This window comes from Herpailurus yagouaroundi, unplaced genomic scaffold, assembly GCF_014898765.1.
Source record: "Herpailurus yagouaroundi ecotype Mexico unplaced genomic scaffold, PumYag 141, whole genome shotgun sequence".
Lineage (NCBI taxonomy): Eukaryota > Metazoa > Chordata > Mammalia > Carnivora > Felidae > Herpailurus > Herpailurus yagouaroundi.
The window spans coordinates 22,635,754-22,653,197 of NW_024412396.1; the positions used below are offsets into that span (position 1 = coordinate 22,635,754).

At 33.9% G+C, this 17,444-nt stretch overlaps 1 protein-coding gene across 4 annotated transcripts in view; it reads left to right on the plus strand.

The window, feature by feature from the left end:
• The window catches only part of FANCM (FA complementation group M), a 70,271-nt gene that overhangs the window by 38,621 nt on the left and 14,206 nt on the right, over nt 1-17,444 (plus strand). For 2 of the 4 annotated variants that reach the window (XM_040477048.1, XM_040477047.1), the window contains exons 12-19: nt 2,772-2,929; nt 3,670-3,825; nt 5,350-7,240; nt 11,202-11,293; nt 11,408-11,476; nt 13,106-13,234; nt 14,184-14,340; nt 17,272-17,378. In XM_040477048.1, the coding sequence (XP_040332982.1) occupies nt 2,772-2,929; nt 3,670-3,825; nt 5,350-7,240; nt 11,202-11,293; nt 11,408-11,476; nt 13,106-13,234; nt 14,184-14,340; nt 17,272-17,378 (2,759 nt within the window). The remainder of the gene's footprint in view (nt 1-2,771; nt 2,930-3,669; nt 3,826-5,349; nt 7,241-11,201; nt 11,294-11,407; nt 11,477-13,105; nt 13,235-14,183; nt 14,341-17,271; nt 17,379-17,444) is intronic. The other 2 variants (XM_040477049.1, XM_040477050.1) reach the window with 2 other exon arrangements.

Below are 17,444 nucleotides of genomic sequence, written 5' to 3' on the forward strand. Positions count from 1 at the left end.
ACACTTGTTATGTTTCAACTTTCTGATAGTAGCCATCCTAACAGCTGGGAGATGATGTTTCTTTGTGGTTTTGATCTGCATTCAGTATTCTTGTTAAATGCATATTCAGTCTCAGCTTGAATATCTTTTAATCTAGAAATTCTATTTCTTTATAAAGGTTCTTCCCTATGTAGAAGCCCTATACAGAAGAAGTTTCTTTCATATGTTGAAAAATGTCTTTGTACCTTCTTCTCATTGATTTAGTGTTATCTTCTAGATACAAGGAATGGTTTTGATCCTTTGTGTACTTAAGTAGCAGTTCTTTATATTTGAAGACAATACCTCTCAAGTTTAACTGTCAATTCCACTGATTTTCATACCATGAAATTTCAAGACCCTTTCCCTCCTAGTCCGTTGCTTTGGATTCACTTTATTAATGTTCTTTCCATTAACTCAGAGCTGTTAACCATTGTTATTGCTAATTATTAGTAACAGCTAATAATTAGCTGTTATTGGATATGCTTATTAAACCTCAGACAAATCTACTTAATAGGAATATACCTGTCATTCACAATACTTTGCCAGACCTTTGGCTAAAGAAAAAAGATAGTATGTATAGTTGACCCATGAACAACACTGGTCTAACTGTAGTTTTTTTTAGTAAATATAGGTCAATACTGTAAATATTTTCTCTTATGGTTTTCTTAATATTTTTCTACATTTATTATAAGAATATAGTAAATAATACATAAAACATAGAAAGCATATATGTTAATCGACTATTTATGTTATCAGTAAGCCTTCCAAACAACAGTAGGCTATTAGTAGTTAAGTTTTAGGGGAGCCAAAAGTTAAGTGCCCGTTTTTAGCTGGGGCATAACCTAACCCCTGAATTATTTAGGAGTCAATGGTATTTTGGATTCTTTTGAATTTATTTAACTAATAATAGCATCAAAACTTGATTAATTTGGCATTAATTATTCTTAGTGATAATTGTATTTTTGTAAATGTTAAAATAAACCATATTTTTAATAATTGGTTCTAAAACGTAACTAGACATGGATGACAAATTTCTTTTGTAAAATTCTAGAACCTTTTTTTTAGAACCTATTTTTAAAAATATTAGCTCATGTTCATGTTTCTATGCTTTTTTCCCCCATTCTCCCTGATTTTTCTTTTTTTTTAAAGATTTTTTAATGTTTATTTATTTCTGAGACAGAGCATGAGTGGGGGAGGGGCAGAGAGCGAGGGAGACACAGAATCAGAAGCAGGCTCCAGGCTCTGAGCTGTCAGCACAGAGCCAGATGCGGGCTCGAACTCACAAATCGTGAGATCATGAACCCAAGCCGAAGTCGGACGCTCAACCGACTGAACCACCCAGGCGCCCCTTCCTGATTTTTCAAGTGTCAGTGATTCATCTTGCTAAGATTGTATGTATAAATGTAATCTTCTGTACATTAGTATATAATTCATCTGGGCTTAGAGATCCGAACTTATTTAAAGTGACTAAAAGATAGGAATGCCTTCCAATTTTAAGAGTCTGAGAGCCTCAAATTGTTAGATCTCAAAGGGACCTGAAAATTTAAACCTGTTATTTAACAAAAGCTTTTTTTTTTTTTTTTAAAGTTTGTAATTTGTTTATTTTGAGAGAGAGAGAAAGCATGAATTGGGGAGGGGCAGAGAAAGAGACAGAATTCCAAGTAAGTTCTGTGCTGCCAGCACAGAGCCTAACACGGGCTCAAACCCATGAACCATGTGATCCTGACCCCAGCCAAAGTGGGACGCTTAACCAACTGAACCACCCAGGTGCCTTCAAAAGCTTGTTATACAGTATTTGGGAATAGCTAAGACAGAAGTTGTCTGATTCCTAATTCAGTAGACTTCCTGATTGTTTTCTGTCCTCATTGGTACTGGACCAGAGTTTGTTCTTTATACTGTTTATGCTTTCCAGTTTGCTGATTATTTTCCTTTGTAGAGGTTATGGAAGTCAGAAAGGGTTAATTTAGTATACCTTCAAAAAAAATAATTTTTTAGTTTATTTTGAGAGAGACAGCGAGCAAGCCCATGCACAGGCAGGGGAGGGGCAGAGACAAAAAGAGTGACAGAATCCCAAGCAGGCTCTGCTCTGTCAGTGCAGAGCCCCATGCAGAGCTTGAACTCATGAACCCTGAGATGATGACCTGAGCCAAGATCAAGAGTTGGACGCTTAACCGACTGTGCCACGTAGGTGCCCTAATTTGGTATACTTTTTAAAAAAAGTGTATTATTTCACTTTCTGAAGCAGGTCTTTTCTGTTTACCTCCACGTCCCCCCCTCATTTAAGACTTAAAGCTAAAAATGCTTTTTAGACTTGACATCTTCCCCTACTCCCAACCAAACGTCAGATAATCTTTCAGATGACAATGATAGAATCATACCAGTTTTCATTGGTAAGTTTTTTGACTCTTTTGTGCCAGATCTTAGACAACAACATGGAGAGAGTCCAAAACGAACCAAGATTGAGAGCCTAGCTGCGTGGCTCTGTTATATTAACAAAGTCATTATGGAAGGTTAGCTTCTGGACAGGAGGCTGTACTAGTACTTTCAAAGAGGTGAGAGAAAGTTAGAAGATCTATAGAAGCAGGAAGTGACAACCAAATGATTATGTGAAGAATACTGGTTTTGAGGAAGAGAATCAGTTATTTAGCAAACATAAATAGATATAAACAGAGAATTTGAGTTAATGTTGTGTATTATGTGTTTGCCTAGCAGATTTTTAAAAACTTCTTTTCAATTATTTTTTCAATTTGTAGGAATGAAGCAAAGTAATTCAAAGAAAGATTGGTACCTATCAGCAGAAGAATTTAAATTATGGAACAGACTTTATAGGTTAAGAGACAGTGATGAAATTAAGGAAATAACATTGCCTCAAGTTCAGTTTTTATCTTTAGAAAATGAGGAAGACAGACCAGTAAGTTGAACATGTTTTCAGATGCTCTTTATAGTGATAATGCAATAGCTTTGGGAGTGGAGAGGAATGTGTATGTTTAGAATGTCAGCTTACTTAAAAAATTAAGAATATAAACAGTTTAAAAAGAATATTAAAGTCTAAGTTTGTAGAACTAATTTCTTTATATTCTTTATTGTGTATATATTTTTATTTCACTGTAGTGTATTTACATAATGTCTGCATTTTTCCAATTTCTATATGAGCATTTCCATAGGCATAATTTACATGGTTGTTATGTTACTCTGTAGTATACCATAGTTTGCTTCACTACTTATTTTCCTGTTGTGTTTTTGGAATTCTTTTTAACATGTTACTAACAAAATCACGCTGTCATGAGTATCCTTGTACACTTTTTTGAAACTATGTAAAACTTTTTTTTTTAAGTTATTTTGAGACAGAGAGAGAGAGAGAGAAATAGTATGGGAGTGGGGGAGGCACAGAGAGAGAGGGGGAGGCAGGGGGCAGAGAGGAGAGGGAGAGAATTCCAAGCAGGCTATGTGCTGTCAGTCGGAGCCTGATGCAGGGCTCAAACTCATGAACTGTTATTTTCTTTTTCTTTATTCTCCTGAGTTTTTAGTTCAAGATACCCAAATCAATTCAGATTATGTATAGTAGGCTGATTATACTGTTTTTTAAATCAGTTTATGAAATCTGAGTATGTATATTTATCATTTTTACTATTTTTAAAATCATTATTCAAGACTCAAGACCCAGCCATTGGAATTCATCAACTCTCTCTATCTGATTGGAGAGTATGGCAGGATCATCCTTTTCCTACGTATCAAGTGGACCATTCAGATCGTTGCCACCATTTTATAAGCATTATGCAAATGATAGAAGGAATGAGACATGAAGAGGTAGAGTTTTGTTGTAACTTTTTCTTACTGATATGGTGAAACTAGAATACTTGATATTTATTCTTCTTAATTTGAAGTTATAAGAAACAAGTGTTTAATATAAATAATGATAGTTAGAATATTTTGGTTTCTTATAAAGTTCCTTGTGATCTTAATAGGGAACCAGTTTTCTGCCTTAGGTGAGTTAGTAGACTTAATTAGAAGAATATCATCTAAAATACAGATAAACCAGAGTAAAAATTTAATATACTAATGATTTATATAAACTGTTAGTAAAGCTAGTTTAGGATTCTTGTTAGAATGGGATTTATTGAAATATTCTCCATCACATAGGTCATTTGGTATGTCTCTTTGATCCTGGTAGTAGTTTAGAGAATTATTGATTCCTTGAGCAGTTTCTTGATTTTCTTCCTTGAATGATGAACCTACTATAAGTATGAAATCCAAAATGTCTGGGTTAGAATTCTAACTCTACATCTTACTAATCATGTATCTATAAATTACTTAACCTCTCTGGACCTCAGTTTCATCTGTAAAATGGGGATAATGATAATACTTTCTTCATAGGGTTGTGAGGATTAAATGAGTTAATATGTGTAAAGCACTTAGAATAGTAACTGGCAGACTCAATAGATTGTAGCTGCTATTTGTATTATTAGCTAGTGTTCATGAATACATATATAAAGTAATTATTTGTGGATCCCATAAAATCTGCACTTATATATGTCCACCTCTATCCCAGGCCCAGTTATACATCATTTGGCTAAATGAAATACTCTGTCTGTGGGAAGCATAGACACCAGCAGGGAGACAAACATTCTCAAATAAATACTTAGTGTACTTACTATGCAAAAAAATTAGTTAATTGCTCAGTCCCTGAATAGTAGAGGAATCCTGACTAAAGTAGCCACTCAGGGGGAAGAGGGAAGTGTGGGTCAGAAATGGGGGAGGGACTATTGTTTTAGATTTAGAAATAAATAAGACAAATTCACTCTAAGAGTTCTTGATTGGGAAATTTGTTAAAAATAGTATATTCCAGCCTACAGCCTAATAGATGTACCGGTACATCTATTTCAGATGTTCTAAAAGCTGTTCTTAGTTTACCTTTATCAAGAGAGTAAATTTAACATACATATATATGGTTTGCATTTATATACATTAATTACTTAAATATCGATTTTTTTTAGGAAATTAGAATAGTTGCTCAATTAAATGTTAGAAGTGAAAAACTTAGTGTTTATAATCTTACGTGTTTATTAAATTTGTTCTTTCTACAAACAGTTATTGTGGGTCTTCCATGTATTAAATTTTGAGGATGCAAAAATATTGACTGATTAAAGATAATTTATGATAATTATACAGTAGTGTCATTTATAATTTTGTTTGATTTATTAGAATAATTTTTAAGTTATAAGAGAAAATTATTTGAATAATGTAATACTGTTTGGAAAATAGCATAAAGTAAACTCGTTTAGTATTGGCTCTTTTGTTTTCTTGTGACTTTTTCATTTTCTGATTTCCTAGGGAAAATGCAGCTATGAATCAGAAATTATATCTTATTTACAAATGGAAGATGTTAGTTCAACATTTCGTGCTTCCAAGAATGGATACAATCCTCTTGCCAATGGCACCTTTACTAGTAACAAGAAATCATCATTTTCAAGGAATATAAATCAAGACAGTTCATTCTCAGTGGCAGAATCTGATGAAGAATGTGCTGAAATTTTTAAACAAACTGAAATCAAACCTATTAAAATTGCTTCTTTAAAGAAAAAATCTTCTAAAGAATTGAAAAAAGATCAGCCTAAAAAAGAAAATAATGATGTTGTTATGGATTCTTTAGATACTGATGGCAGTGCTACTGTTGAAAATATTTTTCAGGTAGACGTACTAAATGATAAAAGGGCCTCAGATATAGATGAAGTTGCTGCTACCGTATGTGCTGTCAGTGAAAATGTTCATCAGCCACGTGGATTGATGGAAGGTCAATTCACAAATAAATCTAGTTCATTTGTTGGAAATTTTTTAGATTCTGGTTATAACAGTTTCATTGATGAGAAATATGTTTCATCTAGCTTATTTCTTCCATTTGAGGAAGAACTTTGTATAACTAGAATAGATGACAGATTTTATAATTGTCATTCATTAACGGAAGAGGTACTAGTTAATGTAGAGAGATTTTTGTCTCATTCTCCTCCACCTCTCATTGGACTCTCAAATTTGGAATATGAAATTGCTAAGGGTTCTGAACTTCATAATTTGCCTTTCCTACCCTGCACTGAGTATTTACAAAATGATAAATCTACCCGTCTGATGTCATATTCACCTGTAAATTCTCAACAGGATTTAGAATTGAATTCGCTTAAATCTATTAATCATTCTTTTGAAAAAAGTTGCTTTTATAGTGCAACTAATGATAAAATTTCTGATGACTATGTTGATGAAGTACATAAAGATAATATAAATGAAAATTTAGTATCCAGCAGTCATATTCAAATAAACATAGGCCCTCCAAAGTATTTAGTTGAAAAGAAAAATTATAGGGATAGCAACGGCCTCTCAATACTGCTCACTGATCAGGATGAGAGTTTACCACTATTCAAAGATGTTAATACAGAGTTTAATGATGTGAGCCTTTCTCCCTCAAACAATAAATATAAATTTTCTTGTGTGTCAGACAAAACTGCTGTAAGTGAAATGGCACTGGTCTCTCAGTTCTTAATTTCTGATGAACTTTTGTTAGACAATGATTCTGAACCCCAAGATCAAATTATCTGTGATACTAATAGTTGGAAATCTCATCAAGATTTGAGAGGTGTGCATGAGGAAAACCTGAAGAGTGATGAATATGTTTTTGACTGCTCTAAGGATTTATTCTCTGTTACTTTTGATTTAGGATTTTGTGGTCCAGATTCTGATGATGAAATATTAGAACATGCATCAGGTATAAATAATAAGTTTTTAGATCTATCTGAAAGGTGTTTAGATATTAAGGAGATAAGTGATGCAAATTATGCTTCAAATCAAGCAGTAATACCACGAAATCATGTTGCTAGTTCTACGAGTAGAACCATTACTATCCCATCAAGTGAAGATAAGTGGAGTCCAAATTTTGCACAATTTCCACTGAGTGCAGCAAAAAATAAAGAATTTATGTCTCCTGGTTATTCTCAATTTTCTTTGCCAGTAGGAGAAAAAGTTGTGAGTACACCACTTTCTGAATCAAACATGTTGAACTCATTTTCTAAGAAGAGAAAGGAAATGCCTAGGACACCAGATTCTAATAAGGGAAAAGTAGATCTACAAAGTTTCAAAGAAATATTGAATTCAACTTTTGATGATTCAGGACTTTCTGTAGAAAAGGCTAAAAGCAGGGAGCAAATCAGTCTTCGTCAATCCTGTCATCTTGCTGAAGGTAAGATTCCATCTTAATAAAACACATAAATCTTGCTAGGATAATTTACATAAGCTTCTGTAATTTTTGAAAATGTAATTTTTCAATATTTGGTGTATTGAATGAGATCATTGATGTATTATGTATTTCTTAAGTTGATGCTTACTAAAAAAAGATGTATTTTATCTGCATATATTTATGGCATGCATGCCATGGGAAAGGTATTCCTGCCCTTTGGCCCCTGCCCCTTGGCTGGAAAACCCAAACAATTGTGTGACATATACATTTGAAAAGATAATAGTAAATTGTGGAAATAACTACCAAATAAATAATAAGATAGTGGATATTTAGGAGGTTCAGAAGATGACAGAATTGTGGACTGGGTTAGATTGGTCATGTAGATTTCTTAACGTAGATTTTCATTTTGACTCTTCAGGAATATTTACAATTTGAATATGTTGAAAATAATAGGGAATTTGGTTGTTATAAAATGAAAACAAAGGGAAAAGGAAGTGTAAGATTTGGAGGGAACAGTATAAAGTAGATGATTCATATAGCAAAATAGTTGAAAAAAGTTGAGAAACAAGACTGTATTTGGAGGACTGAGATAAGACCACAGAAGTTCCAGAGAAATCTCTGGCTTTCTGTGATCTAATTCTAAACACTTGTAGAACACTAGAAAATATAGTGATAGATGTTTGGTACTAAAATGACTTAGTAGTATTTAAGTACTGTGATAGAACTCAATTCTAGCTTATGTATAGATTATTGTAGCAGGCCGTAGGGTAAAATGAGTTTGCTCTGAAATTTTTTTTTTTACTTTCCATGTTTATTTTTTCTCTTTCTTTCTTTCCTTCCTTCCTTCCTTCCTTCCTTCCTTCCTTCCTTCCTTCCTTCCTTCTCTTTCTTTCTTTCTTTCTTTCTTTCTTTCTTTTTCTTTTCTTTTTTTCCTTATTTTTTTCATACAAATCATTATTATGATTTCAGGAGAATTTAGTGATTCATCCGCTTATATATAACACTGGGTGCTCATCCCAGCAAGTGTCCTCCTTAATGCCCATCGTCCATTTAGCCCATCCCCCCGCCCCCCCCAACACCCCACCAGCAACCTTTAGTTTGTTCTGTGTATTTAAGAGTCTCCTATGGTTTGTCTCCCTCTCTGTTTTTATCTTATTTTTGCTTCCCTTCCCTATGTTCATCTGTTTTGTTTCTTAAATTTCACGTGAGTGAAATCATATATTTGTCTTTCTCACTGACTTACTTTGCTTAACATAATACACTCTCATTCCATCCACATTGTTGTAAATGAAAGGTTTCATTCTTTCTGATCCCTGAATAATATTCCATTGTGTATATATGTATATATTATATATATACATACATACATGTACACACACCACGTTATTATCCATTCATCAGTCAATGGACATTTGGGCTCTTGCCAGACTTTGGCTATTGTCCATTGTGCTGCTGTAAACATTGGGGTGCATGTGCCCCTTCAAATCAACACTGCTGTATCCTTTGGATAAATACCTAGTAATGTAATTGCTGAGTCTTAGGGTAGTTTTAGTTTTAATTTTTTGAGGAACCTCCATACTATTTTCCAGAGTGACTGCACCAGTTGCATTCCCACCAGCAATGCAAAAGGGTTCTTATTTCTCCTCATCCTCGCCAACATCTGTTGCTGTCTGAGTTGTTAATTTTAGCCATTCTGACAAGCGTGAGGTGGTATCTCCTTATGGTTTTGATTTGTATTTCCATGGTAATGAATGATGTTGAGCATCTTTTTGTGTGTCTGTTAGCCATCTGGATGTCTTCTTTGGAAAAGTGTCTATTCATGTCTTTTGCCCATTTCTTCACTGGATTATTTGTCTTTTGGGTGTTGAGTTTGGTAAGTTCTTAATAGATTTTGGATACTAACCCTTTATTTGATATGTCATTTGCAAATATCTTCTCCCATTCTGTCGGTTGCCTTTTAGTTTTGCTGATTGTTTCCTTCTCTTTGCAGAAGATTTTTATCTTAATGAAGTCCCAATAGTTCATTTTTGCTTTTATTTCCCTTGCCTCCAGAGACATGTCAAGGAAGAAGCTGCTGTGGCCGAGGTCAAAGAGGTTTTTGCCTGCTTTCTCTAGGATTTTGATGGCTTCCTGTCTTATGTTTAGGTCTTTCATCCATTTTTAGTTTATTTTTGTGTATGGTGTAAGAAAGTGCTCCAGGTTCATTCTGCTCCATATCACTGTCCAGTTTTCCCAACAGCCATTTGCTGAAGAAACTTTTTTCCATTGAATATTCTTTCCTACCTTGACAAAGATTAGATGGCTATACGTTATTGAGTCCATTACTGGGTTCTCTATTCTGTTCCATTGATCTGAGTGTTTTTGTGCCAGTACCATACTGGCTTGATGATTACAGTTTTGTAATACAGCTTGAAATCCAGAATTGTGATGGTTCCAGCTTTGATTTTCTTTTTCAGGATTGCTTTGGGCATTTGGGGTCTTTTCTGGTTCCATACAAATTTCGGGATTGTTTGTTCTAGCTCTTTGGAGAATGCTGGTGTTCTTTAGACAGGTGATTGCATTGAATGTGTAGATTGCTTTGGGTAGTATTGACATTTTAACAATATTTGTTATTCCAATCTATAAACATGGATTGTTTTCCCATTTTTTTTTTATGTCTTCTTGAATTTCTTTCATTAGTTTTCTGATAGTTTTCAGTATAGATTTTTCACCTCTTTGGTTAGGTTTATTCCTAGGTATTTTATGTTTATTGGTGCATCTGTAAATGGCATTGATTCCTTGATTTCTCTCTCTGCTGCTTTATTATTAGTGTTTAGAAATGCACCCAATTTCTGTACATTGATTTTATATCCTGTGACTTTGCTGAATTCATGGATCAGTTCTAGTAGTTTTTTGGTGTAGTCTTTGGGGTTTTCCAGTATCATGTCATCTGTGAAGAGTGAAAGTTTGACTTCCTCCTTGCCAGTTTGGATGCCTTTTATAATTTTGTGTTGTCTGATTGCTGAGGCTACCTTGTCATGTTCCTTATCTTAGGGGGAAAGCTCTCAGCTTTTCTCCATTGAGGATGATATTAGCTGTGGGTTTTTCTTTGGTATATGGCCTTTATGATCTTGAGGTATGTTCCTTCTATTCTGGCTTTCTTAAGGGTTTTTATCAAGAAACGATGCTGTATTTTGTCAAATGTTTTTTCTGCATCTATTGAGATGTAAATCTTTGATTATGTTATTCCCATTGGCGTCAAGGACATGATTTATGAATGTTTCATTTAAGATGAAAACTTATTTAAGGTCTGGAAATATGTTTAATTTTTAAAAATTAACTCTTTTGCATAGTTTTGGATATACTCTGACATTTATATTTTTACCAAGTTTATGTTACATTTGAGCCTCCAGTATTTGCTTTTAACACTTTAATATTAAGTCTCTTAATGGGTGAGATCATTTTTCCTATCTTTATGTCAGATTTTCATTAAAACTTTTTCTAGCATTATATTTAACTACCAACTATGGGCAATATAAATGTATTTATGCAAATGTTATTTTAGTAAAATATGTGGTTATTAGCAAAAGTTATCCTCTTAATTTCCTCACTGGCTCTGTTTTATTTTTCTGTCTCATGCTGATTTTTTGGCCAAACTTCTGAAAAACTCTTTTTAAATAATGCACCCATCAGGGGCACCTGGCTGCCTCAGTCAGTTAAGTGTCTGACTCTTGATTTCAGCTTAGGTCATGATCTCATAGTTCATGAGATCAAACCCCACATCGGGGTCTTTGCTGCATTGCATGGAACCTACTTGGGATTCTCTCTCCCTCTCTCTCTGTCCCTCCGCTGCTTGCATGCTGTCTCTCAAAATAAACATTAAAAAAAACCCAACTAACATTAAATAATGTACCCAATCAATAAAATAGATAGTTGTGGATGAAGTTAAATCTATTGACCAGATTCATTTTTTAATAAATTATAGATGAACAATTAACAAGCAGTGAAAGTGAAGATGATGAGATTTTCCGAAGAAAAAGTAAAAAAACAAAAGGAAATGTTTTAGAATCCCCTCAGGTGAGTCAGTAATGACAACAATGTGATTATATAAAGGCTTCCTCCTTCCTATCTCCCCCGTCCCCACTTAAGTCTTTTTTTAAAACTTTTTATCTATTTATCTACTTTATCCAGGATGAGAAAAATGGGGAAGTTGCTTCCCCACTTCATGCTGTGAAAAAGCGCAGAGTTCCTGTAAACAGAGTAAGTAGATAATAGATAATGTATAGTAGTTCAAATTATTTTAGAGTAAATATTACAAGAAAAATATTTGTGTAGGTGAATGTAGGTGTATTTGATCTAATAGGTATATGGTTAACACAAGAATAGTAATTCCTATGTGATTGGAATTTCTGTTTCAAATTTATACTTCTTTAAAAACTATTCTTACTTTAGTCAGTACACTTCAGTTCACTAAATATCTGCTCTCTATCTACTGTGTAAGATGCTCAGGATACTACTATAAGTGTGATATCCTGGAATTGTCTAAAGTCACCTACAGTCTTAACAGGAGAGACAGATAAGTAAACAGATAATTTCAATATAATTCTTTAATAAGTGATAAAAAATTATAAGCCTTTAGCTTAGTCCTTAGGAGTTCTGGAATGTTTCTTGAAGATATAAATACCTTAGAGCATATATGGTAGTAAGCCAGTGGGAAGGCTTGCCAAGAAAGCTAGCAGCTTAATGAATGACGCAAAGCAGAGAAATAGCATCTCTTTATTACTGGATTGTAAAGACAAAGAGTGCCAGGAAGTAAAATTGCAGAAAAATTTGGGTCAGTTTTGGGAGGCCTTATTCTTTCATTTGCTACTGAATGGGTGTGAAAGAAGGAAAGGAAGGAGTTCAAGATGAGTCTCTGGTTTTTGGCTAGGGCTGTTTGGAATATGTTTCACAAATTGAGAGAAGGCAAAAAGATGACAAATTCAGTGTTGAGCATGTTTGAGTTTGAGGATTTTGTGGAATAGTGATGTGACAGTGTCTGGCAGGCATTGTCTGGCAGGACTGAATCTGCAGTTTAGGTAGAGGGCAGGTCTGAAGGCTAATGATGTTCATTTGTTATCAGTTTATAGCTATTTGATAACTAAAAGCTGAGATTAGGTAATATTGTGTATTTTAATTCTCTAGTGCAATTTAGGAGAAACTGCAAAATTATTAAAAATGTTATCAGCTCATGTTTATTTTGTATATACTCCTATAACACTTCACTAGAAAAATTGCTTTAGCTTGCTACCTTAACTAGAATTTCTGACTGCCTCATCATAAATGAATTAAAATATTGACAATGCTGGTGATCAATCCATTTTAAAGTAAAGTTATTCCTGTTATTTGAAATTATTTTGGTAAACTTTTGATTCTTTTGATTAGTTTTATGTTGTTCTGAAGAGATAGAGTGATAGGCCTCATTGTCAAAATTTGTCATGGTTTTAGTCATTTCTTGGTTGGAAAGGGCTGTACGTTGATGACTGATTCTGAGAGTTATATTTATAGTCTTCATTAATTTTTGTACAGCCCTTTAGGATCTTCTAGAGGAGATAAATGAAAACTATAAGTATTCATCATATGCATTTGATGTATACTAAATTGAATGAAGACTATAGTAGTACCTAATTTAGTGTTTTAGTACTTAGCATCACTTAACTTTTAAATTCTTAAGTATTATGTATTTTTAACATGGGTTTGAGTTGTGAGAGTATTTTATTTTTCTAACAAAAAATGTTAGGTCAACTATTTAAAAAGAAAAAGAAAATAAAAGCAAAAACCTGTAAGAAATACATTAAAATACAATTCAATTATATTTTCTTATGCAAGACATTTATTGAATTATTACAGTTAGAATTTTCATCTAGTGATGAGAGTGACAATTTTCACAAACAACATCCACAGTTAGAAGACTTCAGGGTTCATAACAGGAATGCAAACAGAGGCATCAAAGTCCAAAAGAAACAGAGTCACCTTAAGGTAAACTTTTTTCATTTTCTTATTTTTATATATATATGTATTTAAATATATATATATACACACCCATATATCATATGTATTAATAATAAAAATTAGGTTTTACATTAGTAGATTTCTTGTTAAAATGTCTTTATAGGAAAAAATCCAAAAATTAAAAATATTTTCACCCTAATTTTACTTGTTTTACTGGAATTAAAATCTCAAGGTGTGATAGTTTAGTTTCTTTTTATGTTTTGAAATTATCTTTCAGTGCTTTGTTATTTTGAATGACTGAATGAAGAAACTTTAGTGAAAATTTAAGATTCAAACTGAAAAAATACAGAGACAGAAATCTGAGTTTTAGATTGTTTTTACAGTCAGTACATCATTTTTCTTATGTCTATGCGATACTCAAATCCTTGGAAAAGAATCCTCAGCACCTTTTTTTTTTCCTTTTATGTTTATGAGAGGGAGAGAAGAGAGGGCAAGGGTGAGGGCAGGGGAGGGGCAGAGAGAGGGAGACAGAATCTGAAGCAGGTTCCAGGCTCTGAGCGGTCAGCACAGACCCTGATGTGGGACTCGAATTCACGAACCATGAGATCACGACCTGAGCCAAAGTCAGACGCTTAACCGACTGAGCCACCCAGGCACCCCTACACCTTTTCTTTTCGTAATCAACCTTTTTGTGGTGCAGTATTTTTCCTGGCAAAAATTAGCCAGAAGACTTGGGAAACTCTCTGCTTATTAAGAAACATCCAGCAAGCTGACATGCTGAGTTGTGCTGTATTTTACTTACAGTAGAGTTTGCAGAGGAAAATTTAAATAGGTGTGCTACTTTGGCATTTCTTCTTGAAGTTTTCTTTTTCTTTAAAGCATTGGCAAGAAATCCATTTTACAAAACTATTTCCAGTTATGTAAGAAAGTAAATTATTTTCTTAAGTGTGTTTCCTTGTTTTCTAATTTGTCACAGCTTGCAGCTAGAAAGTTTTTAGATGACGAAGCAGAACTTTCCCAAGGAGAGGCAGAGTATGTTTCATCAGATGAAAATGATCAGTCAGAAAATGAACAAGATTCCTCATTACTTGACTTCTTAAATGATGCAACTCAACTTTCACAGGATATAAATGGTAAATGATATAATGATGCTTCTTTTTCTTCTAGTTTTCAGTGCTTTTAATGTGATTATGTTTAAATATTTTAGTTTTTAAAGATCTTTGAGTTATAAAGGAAGAAAATTTGGTATGTCTGAAATATTTGGTCACTTTCATTCAAATTCTGTGATGTTTGCTTTATTTTAGACTTGGTTGCTTCTGCTAATTTGATCAGATCTTACCAGAATGACCTGGTTGGCTCAGTGTCATATGTTCATTTTACAAGTAATTAGTGACTACTGTGTGCTGGTACTATGTAAAGTTCTTGAAAAAGCTGTATCAGTGGACAAAAATCCTTGCCCTTATGAAGCTTCCATGTGAATGGAAAGAGATAAACAGTATACACAACAGTTTACATAAAAATGAAAAAAAGAGTAAGATGAGGATTTGGAGTGGGAGGAACTAGCAGTATTAACAATGGACATGGTGTAACTTTAAATAAGGTAATTAGGGGTAGGCTTCATTGAGAAGATGATATTTGATCAAAGATTAGAAGGAGATGAGGACTTGAGCAATGTTGAATGTTAAAAACAGGTGAGATACAAACCTAAATTTATTAAATTTGCCAAGTAAGAGAGATCTGCTTTTGGAAGACAGTCTCTCCAAACAATGCTTGAGCAGATCTTATATAAATATATTAATTACAGATGAGTCGGATTGGCTGTAATAGAAATAGGAAAGATTCTGGTGAGATTTTCAGTGTTCTAATCTTTCATAGATCTTGCCATTTATTTTGCTCCTGTACTCTCTGATATGTTGTAAGACAGCAAATTTTCCCAAGCTCTACTTGAGAGAAAAAAAGGTTTTAGGGGCACCTGGGTGGCTCAGTTGGTTAAGCGTCCAACTTTAGCTCAGGTCATGATCTTGTACTCTCAGGTTTGAGACCCATATTGGGCTCTGTGCTGACAGCTCAGAGCCTGGAGCATGCTTCAGGTTCTGTGTCTCCTTCTGTCTCTGCCCCTCCCCTGCTCACGCTCTCTCTCAAAAACTAAAAAAAAAAATAAAAAAATTAAAAAATTAAAAAAAAAAAAAAAGGTTTTAGAGACTTAAGTTCTCAGTACTATGCCCTTGATACTGATATGACTTGCAGAATAAGGTTTCTTAGTATTATGCCCTTAATGTTCATTAACAGAGCGGCTTCTGAAGATTTGCGGTATTAATCTGGTGGGGAATATTGATGCAAAGGCAACAAGCAATGTCCAACTCATGGTCTGACTTATTTTAGTAGTATCACTCTAGCTTCACTGTTGAGAATGGTCTTCAGGGGAGCAAAGGTGGGAGAAGAGACCAATTACAAGTTCATTGCAGTAATCTAAGGAATGATACAGTCTTTTACCAATGTGGTAGCAGTGCCAGGGTCAGAAAAATTGGATTGTGGATACTTAGAGCTGCCAGGTTTTCCTGATGGATTTGAGAGAAAAAAAGGAGTCAGTGTGTTTGGGCAACAGGAAGGACATAGTTGTTGCTGTCTTACATTAGGCTACAGGTGGAGCCCTGAGGATAGGGAGTAAGGAGATCTGAAACTCCATTTTAATTTTTTTAATTTTTCAAAAGTTATTTTTTTAATCTCTACACTGAGTATGGGGCTTGAACTCACGACCCCTAGATCAAGAGTTAAATGCTCTTCTGACTGAGCCAGCCAGACATCCCTGAAACTCTATTTAGACATAGTGCATTTAAAATATGTAGGATTTCAGGGATGCCTGTGTGGCTCAGGGATGCCTGGTTAAGTGTTCGACTTCGGCTCAGGTCATGATCATATGGTTTGTGAGTTTGAGCCTCGCTTTGGGCTCTGTGCTGACAGCTTGGAGCCTGGAGCCTGCTTCTGATTCTGTGTCTCCTCTCTCTGCCCCTTCCCTGTTCATGCTCTGTGTCTCACTCTCTCTAAAAATAAACATTAAAAAAAATTTTTTTTAAATATGTAGGATTTCAAAGGTTTTTTTTTTTTTTTTTCATTTGTATGACATTTGGGAAAAGGTAAAAACAGCAGGGACAGCAAATAGATTATTGTTTGTCATATGATGCATTTGTCAAGACAGAATTTATCCTGAAGGAGGATGCATTTTATTTTATATACATTCTACCAAAAAAAAAATCTATAAAACAAAAAAAGTCTCTGAAAGCTCCTAGATCCTGAGTCCTTCTAAATAAGAAATTAGAAGTAAAGTCTCACTAAGTTTATAGGGATTTAGCATGAGTAAGGAGTGGATAGGTAATCAGGAGGATACCTAGTAGTTGATAGCTATGCTATGGAATGGAGGGAAGGGGAATATTATTCAAAGAAAAAATTATACATCTTGTTCCAAGAAGTGCGGTCATTAAATTAGTGTTAGCCTTGAAAATAACCTAAGTTGATTAATTTAATCACTCCAAAAAATGTAATGGAAAATGAGAGACAAAAATAAAATTGCTCTCTGATTATAACCCTGAAAGTACACATAAATAGAAACTCATGTGTTTCCCAGTTTTTGCTTGACAGCAAGTTATGAAACGACCTTACCTCCTAGCTATGTCTTTTGATGTCTTTAAGCATATGTTTTCTTTTTTGCCTGCATGTCTTATGTTTTATTTAGTACTTTCTGTAAGTCAAGTACAGTCCTCAGATTTTCATACACATTTATTTTTCATGAAAAGACACTACCTTAATACTCATTTTCGGAGCTAAGGCAGAGAGCTTAAATGAATTGTCACAATCATGCAACCAGATGGTCTGATTTTGAAGGCAAAACTAACTTTACGGTTTTTAATAATTGTTTTTAAACTTGTTTCGATATACATTAAATATCTTTTGTATAAAATAATTCTGCAGGTTTGGATTATGTGAATTTGGAATAAGTCAAAGTTAAATACTCTACTAGTTTTCATTTAAATAATTCTGCTACTTGAAATTCTTACTATCTTATACAGATTCTGAAATGAGAGCTATTTACATGAAGTCTTTGCGTAGTCCACTCATGAACAATCGGTATAAAATGGTCCGTAAGAAGCATAACAACATAAATATTTTCTCGCAGGTATGAACTATAGAAATACAGTGGAGAATTTCCTGATGGTAATGTTGAGATATGTTCCTGTTAATG